The 11,028-nt window shown below is 53.9% G+C and overlaps 1 protein-coding gene across 2 annotated transcripts; it reads left to right on the top strand.

The window, feature by feature from the left end:
• Nucleotides 1–88: 88 nt before the first annotated feature.
• Birc5 (baculoviral IAP repeat containing 5) lies at nucleotides 89–4,724 on the top strand. 2 transcript variants are annotated; one of them, XM_069993267.1, is made up of 4 exons: nucleotides 89–254; nucleotides 485–594; nucleotides 2,507–2,624; nucleotides 4,214–4,724. In XM_069993267.1, the coding sequence occupies exons 1-4, from the start codon at nucleotides 144–146 to the stop codon at nucleotides 4,301–4,303; spliced, it is 429 nt and encodes a 142-aa protein (XP_069849368.1). In that variant the 5' UTR covers nucleotides 89–143; the 3' UTR covers nucleotides 4,304–4,724. The 2 variants fall into 2 exon arrangements, with proteins under 2 accessions (XP_069849368.1, XP_069849367.1); XM_069993266.1 differs by having other exon boundaries at nucleotides 89–287.
• The last annotated feature ends 6,304 nt before the right edge of the window (nucleotides 4,725–11,028 follow it).

The following is an 11,028-nucleotide window of genomic DNA, read 5'->3' as shown; positions in this document are numbered from 1 at the left end:
GGGCGGGGCGCTCCCGGCAGGCCCCGCGCCGGGCACTCCCAGCAGGCCGCGGGCGGGCCCTCGGGGCGGGGCGCTCCCGGCAGGCCCCGCGCCGCGCCGCCGCCCGCCGGATTTGAACGTCGCGGCTGGTCGGCGGCGGCGCCATGGGAGCTCCGTCGTTGCCTCCGGCCTGGCAGCTGTACCTCAAGGACCACCGCCTCTCCACGTTCAAGAACTGGCCCTTCCTGGAGGGCTGCTCCTGTACCCCGGAGCGGGTGAGCCGGCCCGGCCTCCCGTTCTCCCCCCAGGTCCGCCCCGCCGCGGCCCGGCCGAGGCGCCACGCCCCTCCCGGCCCGGCCCCGGCCTTCCCGGGACCCCTCCCGGCCCCGGCCCCGGCCGCACCCCGGCCCCACCCCGACCCCGGCCGGCCTTCCCGGGGCCCCTCGTCGGGGGCTGCCCGCCCCGCGGTGGCCGCCACTCCCGTTCTAACTGCTGTTTCTTGCAGATGGCCGAGGCCGGCTTCATCCACTGCCCCACCGAGAACGAGCCTGACTTGGCTCAGTGTTTCTTTTGTTTAAAGGAGCTGGAAGGCTGGGAGCCCGATGACAACCCCATGTGAGTCCTCCCGGACCAGCCTCGGTGGGGCCGCCTGGGGACCCTGGCTCCCACCGGAAGCCTTTCGTGTGAACTGGGCGTGGGGTTTGAGTTTCTCGGGTGATTCTGCCTAACCTTACCTACACCTTAGCCAGCTGTTGGGGATAGCTTCATCTTCATGCACCTAGCCAGATCTGATTTCAATGTTAAAGGCCCATCCCTATAGAGTGTTTGGCGCCATTTGAAACTCCAGCCTGTGGGTTCCCAGGAATCTGCTGGTGCCTTTTGCAACTTGGATTTTTACTTATTACTGTGTGTGTGTGTGTGCTGGTCCTGCGGGTTGAACTCAGGGCCTAGGCACAGTCACTGGGCTGTTTTGCTCAAGAGTAGCATTCCACTTGAGCCACAGCTTCACTTCCAGCTTTTTTGGTGCTTAATTGGAGATAAGAGTCTCATGGACTTTCTAGCCTGGGTGGTGTCAAACCTTAATCCTCAGATCTCAGCTTTCTGAGTAGTAGGATTACAGTAGTAGGATTACCAGCACCCAGCTCTGGAACTTTTATTAATTTACTTTCTCATTGACTTATTTTTTGTGCTGGTACGAGGGCTTGAACTCAAGTTCTTGGACTTTCAGCAATTTCTGCTCAGGGCTAGCACTCTGCCACTTGAGCCACATCTCCAAGCTGGCATTTTTCTAGTTAACTGGAGCCTCTCAGAGTTTTCTGCATGGGCTGGCTCCTTCCCCCCACCCCCGTCCTCCCCCCTTTTTGGTTGTGGGGCTTGAACTCTCTGTGCTGTCCCTAAGCACTTTGAACCACAGCGCCGCTTCCAGTTTTCTGGTGGTTAATTGCAGGTAAGGTGTCTCACAGACTTTCCTGCCCAGGCTGGCCTTGGACTGTGATCCTCATATCTCGGCCTCCTGAGTAGCTAGGATTACAGGCATGAGCCACTGGTGCCTGGCACTGGTTTCTCTTTCTATATTCTTTTCTCAACTTTTTTCTGTCAAAATTGATTGCTTCCACAGCATTAATTCCCCCCTACACACACCAGAGGAATTCCCCAGTTGTTTCTCTTGTCAGAAATGTTGTTTCTCCCCTATTGTGACCAGGTATTGAATGAGATGGCCAGGTGGTTACACCAGAAATCAGTGGGAAACATCAGTATTGTTTCCAAGCATCATGACATTTTTCCACTGTAGTTACGTTGCCTGTTCTTTTGTACCTTGTGTGGCTGCCTTTACTTTCTAGTTCTGAGCTGGTTACAGTGATGTCTGCTATCAAGGGCTGTTCCTTTTGCAGAGAAGGGGGTAAGAAGGAGAGGAAACCCTCGGGGGACCTGCTAAATTCAGCGTTGCTCTGAGCCAGTGCACAATGGGAGCATCCCTGTGAAGTTATTTCCAATGGTTCCTTGAGAACTTTAGAAGGTTTCAAGTCATAATTCTTCTGTGTTTTGAACCATACGATACTTTTCTGACTTGCTAAGAGACTCTAGATAGAATAGTCTAGCTGCCGGGTTTGAGGAAGCACATACAGAACAGAGTGTGGGGGCTGTGCCTGACACCTTAGTCTTCAAGCAGGCTGGATGGGCCCCTGAGATGGCTGAGGGTGATGGGAATGGATCTGGTCATGAGCCCTTGCTGTTTTTTTTGTTTTTTTGTTTTTGGTCGGTCGCAGGGCTTGAACTCTGGGCATGTGTGCTGTCCCTGCACTCTTCAGCTCAAAGCAAGTGCTCTGCTGCTTGAGCCACAGTGCCACTTCTGGTTTTCGAGTGGTTTATTGGCAATAAGAGTCTCACAGATTTTCCTACCCGGGCTAGCTTTGAACCTCGATCCTCAGATCTCAGCCTCCTGAGTCGTTAGGATGACAGGCATGAGCCACCAGTGCCCGGCTGCCCTTGCTGTTTTGCTGACATATGTGTGTATTGGTTTTTCTAGAGAAGAGCATAAGAAGCATTCATCTGGGTGTGCATTCCTTTCTGTCAAGAAGCAGTTTGAAGAATTAACCCTGGGTGAATTTTTGAAGCTGGACAGAGAAAGAGCCAAGAACAAAATTGTACGTATCCTTGGGATACAAACCCTATCCACTAGAAGGACTGTGCAGAGGACTTGTTCTCAAAGCCCCAGGGGGAGGAGGGGGAGGGCGAGGGCGAGGGCGGGTGCATGGGACCAAAGGACAGAGACACAGCTGTCCTGGCATGGTCTTGGGTTTGGCTGTAGAAAGACCCAAGCTCTTGGGAAAGGTGTTCAGTATGTGCTCCTGGGCTGGTGGAGAAACGGCTGTCATTTGGTCACCCTCCTCTTCCTCAGTGACTTGATGTGACTGTGCTTATGTGGGGGTATTGGAACAGACAGAGTGTTTGGGGCCATATAGAAGAAGCACCATGTTGAGAAGGGAAGGAGAAGCAGAGGTCCAGCCAGACCCGGAGGACTTCTGCAGCTCTGCTTTGCCCCTTATCCACTGTGGGTTGGGAGAAGGAAGTAACTCTGAGTCACAGAGAGGTGGCCCCAAGAAGCATGTGTGAGAAGAAGAGGAGTAATTTGTGAGTGGAAGCATAGTTTACATTTTGTGTGAGCATTACCAAAAAATTAATTATTTGTCTGAAGTTCACATCTAATGGGGCAGACTCTGTATTTGTAAATGCTAAGATAGCCCCATGGCTCTTGGGGAGGCTGGAGACAGAGCATGCCCTAGCTCTGATTCAGGTCCTGCTTCCATGTTTTTGAAGCAACAAAATAGAACGAGAGTCAATTGGAATGCAGATGAGCTTAGGGAATGAGCTTAATGTGAAGATACACAGAACCTTTTTCCTGAACGGTTTGTGAAACTTGTGAGGAAGATTGCGTAAAGTGCCAGAGACCGGCAGGCCTGAGTGTTACCAGCAGTGAAGTATTGCCTTCTGTTTTTGTTTTTTTTTCATTTTTTTTTTTTTTTGGTCGGTCGTGGGGCTTGAACTCTGGGCCTGGGCGCTGTCCCTCAGCTCTTCAGCTCAAGGCGAGCGCTCTACCACTTGAGCTACAGCGCCACTTCCGGTTTTCTGGTGGTTTATTGGAGATAGGAGTCTCACTGTCTCTCCTGCCCGGGCTGGCTTTGAACCTCGATCCTCAGATCTCAGCCTCCTGAGTAGCTAGGATTACAGGTGTGAGCCACCAGCGCCTGGCTTGCCTTCTGTTTTGGAGACAGTGTCTCTCAAGGAAACCCAGGCTGGCCTCAAATTCATGGTCCTCCTGCCTCGGCCTCCTGAGTGCTGGGTTAATAGGTGTGGGCCTACACCTGTGTGGCCACGATCATCTGTACATATCATTAAAGCCAAGTCTCCTGCAGTGAGGCAGGGTGAGAGCAGCAGCAGCAGCTCAGGGGAGGGGAGAGGGAAGCCTTCTGTGCTTTTTCCATCCTTCCATTCTTAGCAAGCAGTTTAATGACAGGACTCGCTCCCTGTGGCCGTGCATTCCTCCGGCACAGTGCACTAGCTCTTAGGTACTCAAGGAACCCGTTTTCTGCTCGTACGCTCAGGGTGCTTGCTTCTTTCATGTGAATATTTTGATTGCCAATTCTTGGGCAGACCCAAGGGGTCCCACTGCTAAACAAGAGCCCTCCTTCTGAGAGCCCCACTCTGGGCCTGAAAGACTCCTCATTATTTTCAGGCCAAGGAAGCTAATAGCAAGCTAAAAGAATTTGGAGAAGCTGCGGAGAAAGTCCGCAACGCCATTGAGCAGATGAATGCCTTGGAGTGAGTGCCTGCCACGCCACCTGACCCCACACAGAGCGACACGCCATGTCCAGGCCTATTCCTTTTCCGTGACACCGAAGGCCAGGAGAATGGCAGCATTATGAAACTGGACATTATCTCTTTAGTTTTGCTTTTGCTGGGAAGTGGTGCCAGCGCCTCTGCCCGGAAGCCAGGCTCTTGGCTGCCCTGTCCACTTCCCTTGTGCCCTGTGGCTTTGCTGGGTGCTGGGTTAGCAGGTGAGGAAGAGGGCAGTGTTCTGTGGCTGGAGGCAGGGGGAGGGGTGCCCATAGAAGGTCTTAGCATTTGTTTCCAATACACCTGTTCTTCTGTGAGCCTGGGTGGTGGGGTTAGCCGCTCACTCACTTGACTTTCTAATGTGAATTTTCCTAAGGAGGGCAACGGAATAAATTAATCTTTAAAAAGTGGCCTGGAAACCCTTTCTCTTTTGAGGAAATTGGTTTCGTTTGTTTTTTTAAATAACTTGTTTCTATTTTCTGCCGTTTTACAAGGTCATGAATCCAGTGAGTTTTCGCTTCAGCCCCAGCACAGAGTAAGTGGGGCTTAGACAGTCATAAAAAGGCTGCTTGGGACCCCCGCTCTTGGCTTGGAGCCCCCTCCCCCTCATCAGGATGCTTGCCTATGGCGTGGCCGGGCATCCAGAACCACTGTCTCCTTGTCTACCCCCACATCCTTGTGTATTTTTTTTCTTCTTTTGATAGGTACGTGGATTTGTCTGCCAAGGTAGGGCATCTAGACAAAGCCTTCATTTTTTTCCGAATGGCTTTCAGTGTGGTTTTCTTGTTTGCGTGCTGTTTTTCAGTACGGTACCAGGTGCTGTGGGAAATAAGTGTAATTTCATCCTAAGCTACCGGGAGTAGTAAGCTAGTGGGGTTTCTTCATGTGGCTCCAGAGAGGTCAGGCAACAGGAGATATCCAGAGGAGCTTGTTCCCAAACAGCTGCATTCCTTCCTGGCTGAGCAAGCCCTAGGGTGATCCCTGTGGTTCCTGCCAGAGACAAAGGGTAGAGGCCCAGTTTAGAGCTCAGGCCTAGCTGGCTGCCCTGGCAGTAAAGCTTGTTCAGCTGCTTCTCCAGGCCCAGGCAGCCCTACCTTCCCTAATAGTTACTTGAGCCCAGCCCAGCCCTCCACGCCCAGTGCTGTCTCAGTCAGGGACGCAGGGATGTGTGCTGAACAATACAGGGATTTTTTGTTGTTGTTGTTGGTCCTGGGGCACTGGGCCTGGGCGCTCTCCCTCAGCTCTTTAGCTCAAGGCCAGCACTCTACTACTTGAGCCATAGCCCCACTTCCAGTTTTCTGGTGGTTTTTATTGGAGATAAGAGTCTCATGGACTTTCCTGCCTGCCCGAGCTGGCTTTGAACCACGATCCTCAGATCTCAGCCTCCTAAATAGCTAGGGTTACAGGCGTAAGCCACCTGTGCCCGGTAATACAGGGATTTTTGTTCGCAAGAAAAAAGCACTCCTAGCTCAGCCCTCCCCCGAGCTGCTTGTTTTCCATAAGGATGATCTAATAACTGGTCCTGAGGAATGCTTTGTGGAACCCGTTCCTTTGCTCGTGGTCAGCAATGTCAGTCTCTGCTTCCATCCATCCCGGTGAGTTGCAGCTGGCCATCTGACCACCACACTCCCTCTGTTAGGCCACAATATCTGAGGGCTTAATTGACAGCAGTTAATCAAGCCTCGAGCCAAGGATGGTGGTGCACATGTGTAATCTTAGCAGCAGGAAGGTCAGGCAAGAGGATCATGAGTTTGAAGCCAGCTTGGCCTACGTGTTGAGACCTTGTCTAGGGAAGGAAGGGAAGAAAGGAAGACCCTAACCTCAGGATGTCTTGTTTTAATTTCAAAGGGGAAAGGGGTGTCAGTGGGCTGTGGCCGGGAAGGCTGATGTGGACTGGTGGTAGATTCTAACAGCTGGTCACAGCCCCACGGGCTAGCCTAGGATTCAGCCCTCTGCCATCTCCAGTGACTGGAGGCCATAGGGTGTGGTGAGGAGTGCAGCCCTGGCCTGGCTGGGGTGGGCTGACACGGGAAGTATGGTGCGGGAGCTCCTGTCGCCTGCATGTGGCATCCTGGCTGCTGGCTGTCCTGCAGGTTGTTCCTACTTAGAGAAATCATCAGATCTAAAGTCCAAATGAGAAGAGGACGAGCAGCTGGGCAGCCCCCACAAAGGACTTCCTGTCCCAACTGGACAAAGCTGAGCGCCAGCTGTGACACAGGTTTTCTGCCTCTGGGCTCCGCATAACAGGACTTGGTGATTTCAGCCAGATGGGACCAAATGGCCGGGGCCTCAGGGTTGTTTTTCTCTGACCCCCAAAGTGGTGCTGCCTATTTATCGGAGCACCCACTGAAGCCCCGCTGCTGTCCACAGGAACTGGAACTCAGAGCACTGCCTCCTGCAACGCAGCCCACAGGGTCTCTCCTTGTCTGAATGAGCAGCAGCAGTGCCCAGCTAGGTGGTACGGGCAGGAGCACAGAGGAAAGGACAGTTCACTGCCTCAGTGGCAGCCGACAGAATCTCAGAGCCCTGTCCAAGCCCCAGCAAGATGGCCAGAAGGATGGGGTGGGACGGATGCATGGCAGGAGCGGCGTGTGTGCCAGGCATTACTGCTGCACTCCAGCTGGGGGGGGGGGGCACGGGGCCAAGGGCTTCCACCGGCTTCCCTGTGAACCCTGGCAGGTAGCAGCTTTGCTGGGCAGGCCTGTGAGTTCACGTGGGAATGAGACTTGATTGCTTCCTGGTCCCAGCCGCATCTCAGGATAAAAAAGTTCCCAAACTAGGACGGCCACCATTTCAGAAAGCTTTAGAATGTTGGGTTTGACTAGAACGGCGCCTCAAGCCAGCTTCACAATGTACTGAGCAGATGTGTGGTTTATTTTCTGTTGTCGGAGGATGCTGGCCAAGTACAGGGAAATTAGCTGTTGGCTAGCGGCTGCCAAGCTGCTCGGAGGGTAATTAAGCCAACAGTTTGAGCTGCTTCCCCAGTTTTGGTTGACAGTGGAGTCTCATGTCATCAGCCTGAAGCAGGAGGCTCGTGTGCCCGAGCCGGGGCCAGCCATGCTGTCCTCCAGCCGCTGACAGAGGCTACTTACACAGGGGCTCGTAAGAGGACAGGCTTAGATGCAGCCTTGTTTTTTGTCACTGCAGATTGCAATGTCCCTTAGAGAGACCACTCCAGGCTTTGATTTCACCAGTGGTCTTCTGAGGCCGGCTTTGAAGAGCTCCTGACAGCCGGGAGATAGGCTTTGTATCTGCCCAGGCCGGGCTACAAGCTGATGAAAAGAGGATGAATAATGAAGAGTAATGGGTCATTCTAAAGCAGTACCTCTTCAGATGGGCTACAGAGTAATTTGGGTCCATCTCAAGGGAAGTACACTGCCAGAATGCATCAGAATTCAGCCCAAATCCCTCTGTGACTATCTGGTCTTTGAACACAGCCCAGGCTTGAAGGCAGAGCCGCACCGCCATCTCCCAGCCCTGCAGCGCGAAGAGAACAGGTGTTCTTTGCTAAGCCTCCCTCAGGTAGCACTGGCCTGGGATGGGCCTGTCACTGACCCTGATAGCTGCTTTAGGTGTAGTGAGAGCTAAAGATGTCGCACTGAGAAGAAGCAGCTTCTAGCTCCTCAAAAAGTCAACGCACGGGCTGGGAAGGTGGCTCAGTGGTAGAGCACTTGCCTTGCATGCTCGAGACCCTGGGTTTGATTCCTCAGCAACACATAAGAAAAAAGCCGGAAGGGGCACTGTGGCTCAAGTGGTAGAGTGCTAGCCTTGAGCTGAAGAGCTGAGGGACAGCGCCCAGAGTTCAGGCCTTACGACCAGACCCTCCCCCTCCCCCCCCCCCCCCCCCCGCCAAAAAAAGTCAACGCACATCTTACGCCCAAGGAGGCTTGCACCCAAATGGAGCAATGTTCATTCTTTTTTTAATGGCCAATATTAGTTGGTTTTTTGTGGGGGTGGGGGTGGGGGGTGTTATTGCTTTGATTATTTTCCTTAAGTGCTCTACCACTTGAGCTATGCCTTTAGCTATTTTGCTCAAGGCTGGTGCTCTACTACATGAGCCATAGCGTCACTTCCAGTTTTTTTGTGGTTAGGTTAATTGGAGGTGAGAGTCTCAGGGACTTGACGGCCTGGGCTGGTTTTGAACTGTGATCTTCAGATCTCAGCCTCCTGATTACAGATGTGAGCCACTGGTGCCTAGAGAGTGAGACGTAAATCACCTTATGAAATGTCCATGAGAACAAGCCAAGTGAAAGGTCTCCGCCTGAGACTCATTTGGAGCTCCGGCCCCGATTCAGAGGGGGGTCTGGCAGAGAAAAGCCCCAAGGCTGAGGCCGTGGTGTGTCTGGCCAGTCTGCCCACTGGGCACCCAGAGTGCTCGGTGCTTACTTTGCACTTAGCTCTCCAGGGAGCATAGCTGCACCCACCCTCACCCCTGATCAACCCCTTCTCCAGAGAGGATTGCCCACCTCTGTGCAACACCACCTCTGAGTCCTGGAGAGGAGGGAGTATTGGAGGATTTTTGCAGAGGGCCCTGGGTCTTGAACGCAGGCTGGGCCTGGGCGCTGTTTCTGAACTTTCTGTGCTCATGGCTAGCACTCTCCCACTTGAGCTGCACAGTTCCACTTCTGGGTTTTGAGTGGTTAACTGGAGATAAGTCTCACTTTCCTGCCCAGGCTGGCTTTAAACTGCAGTCTTCAGATCTCAGCCTCCTGGGTAGCTTGGATTATAGGTGTGACCCACTGGTGCCTGGCTTGGGGGGAAGGTTTTTGAGCAAGGTGGTGTGTATGCCCCTGGGCCTTTGTCCTGTCCAGTCCTCTGCACGCTTTGACCTTCACCTCTGTAGCAACCTGGGGGAGCCTGAGACTCCCAGAGTCCTGGGGACAGCCTGGGTGGTAGGTGTGGATGCCCCAGAAGGGCTGGAGGGGGTGGGTCCCATGACATGGGAGGCCGGTCAGGGTCACACCTGGCTTTCTCCACGGTGGCCTGGATGGAGGGACATGGAAGCCAGAGGGGCAGGGGGCCAGGGGGAGTTCTATCTGCAGAACAGGGCAGGAGCCCAGCCGGGTTCAGGTTCGCTTAGTTCAGACAGGCTGCTGGCCCAAGGCTCACGTAAGAACCGGGTGGCGGCCCGCACCAGAGTGGTGTTGAGCCACACAGACTGGGGCAGCTGTGTAGCTGGAGCTATGAAGCTGCTCTTCTCCATGCAGGGATCTTAGATGGCGAGTCTCCCGCCTCCCAGGTGCCCTTGCTGCAGTTGTAGGAGGTTCCGGGGACCCAGGGGCTTGGCAGGGTGTGGGCAGGGCACTTGGGGACTTCGGCCTACTGCAGTTTTCACCTCTGCTTTTTCATGTAAATCGACTTGTGAGTCCCGTTAGCCTTTTTCCATTTTCATTTTTTTTTTAACTGTATATTTTTTCTTTTCTTTTTTGGTACTGGGGATCGAACCCAGGACGTTGCACTTGCTAGGCAAGCGCTTTGCCACTGAGCTACATCCCAGCCCTCATTTTGTTTTTGAGGAGTAGCAGTACAGGGTCTGGCTGTATACAGCCCAGGCTGGCCTGGAACTCATGACGGTCGGGATGACAAACCCATGCCCCACACCTGATGTAGAATTTTCCAAAACAGGCAGCACATACCCATGTCCAAAGTAGCCAAGTGTGTGTTACCAAATGTGTGTACCTGTCACAGGTACCCTGCGTGCATGTGACTATCCATCATGTGCGTGTGCCCACTCACACACTCATGTGCTTCACACACGTCCTGTGTGTGGCGTCCACTGATGTCCTCTGCAGACACAAGCCTGCCCCTTCACTGGACAGGGGCCGAGTGGTCCTGGGCTTCCAGCCAGGTCTGGGTTGTCTCCCGGGAGGAAGGATTCAGGTCTTTCTCTGTCCTCAGCCTAGTGTCTGCCAGGTTCTGGGGTTGCTGGGAAGTTGAGCGGTGGGTTTAATCCCAGATCTGACTGCAGATGGCCTTGGGCTCTGGGCCAGCACTTTGGTGGCTGGTGCACGTGCGTGCGTGCGTGCGTGCGTGTGAGAGAGATTAGCCACACAGTGACACCTCACCCTCTGTACAGCTCAAGTTTCATCTTAAAGGTTAAAGGGAGACATGCTGCCAGAAGGAGACAGTGCAGTTCAGGCTTGAGGACAGACATTAGGCTCACCCAGTGCCAGACTGACAGCAAATCTGGGGGAGCACCTCAGCCCACCCCTTGTTCCTGCGGGTGCTGTGGAGGAGGCCCCACCCCCACACAGCTCGCAGCAGCAGCAGCAGCAGCAGCAGCAGCAGCAGCAGCAACAGCAAAGCCCTGCTGGTAATGCCAGCTCCCGCCCTCCCGATGCTGCCTCTGGTCACACCCTCAGATGCCACCAGTGTCCCCAGGGCGCACCTCAGCCAGGCCACAGTTCTCGCACTGCAGACTTGCTCCCTTCCCAACTCCCTCACCAGGGCCTTAGGCATCCGAGCGCCAGGCTGCAGACGTCGCTTTCCCCAGCTTCCCTGGGCCACTGTCACGTACTTCACATTGCTACTGTCTGGCTATCATGTGCCCTGAAGACCCCTGTGGTTACGCTCCCACCACAACGCACTGCCTCAACACAGGCCCAAAGCAGACTAAAGGCACCCTGGTCTTCATTACTCAGGGAACTGTTACAGTGATGGAGAGCTGACACACATATGGAATCAGACGCATACATGGACACATCCAGAAAGGAA

Source organism: Dipodomys merriami, unplaced genomic scaffold (assembly GCF_024711535.1).
Source record: "Dipodomys merriami isolate MVZ:Mamm:240054 unplaced genomic scaffold, mDipMer1.0.p SCAF_42, whole genome shotgun sequence".
Classification (NCBI taxonomy): domain Eukaryota; kingdom Metazoa; phylum Chordata; class Mammalia; order Rodentia; family Heteromyidae; genus Dipodomys; species Dipodomys merriami.
Note: the sequence above shows the minus strand (reverse complement) of the source record. Positions and strands in the feature narration are given on the sequence as shown.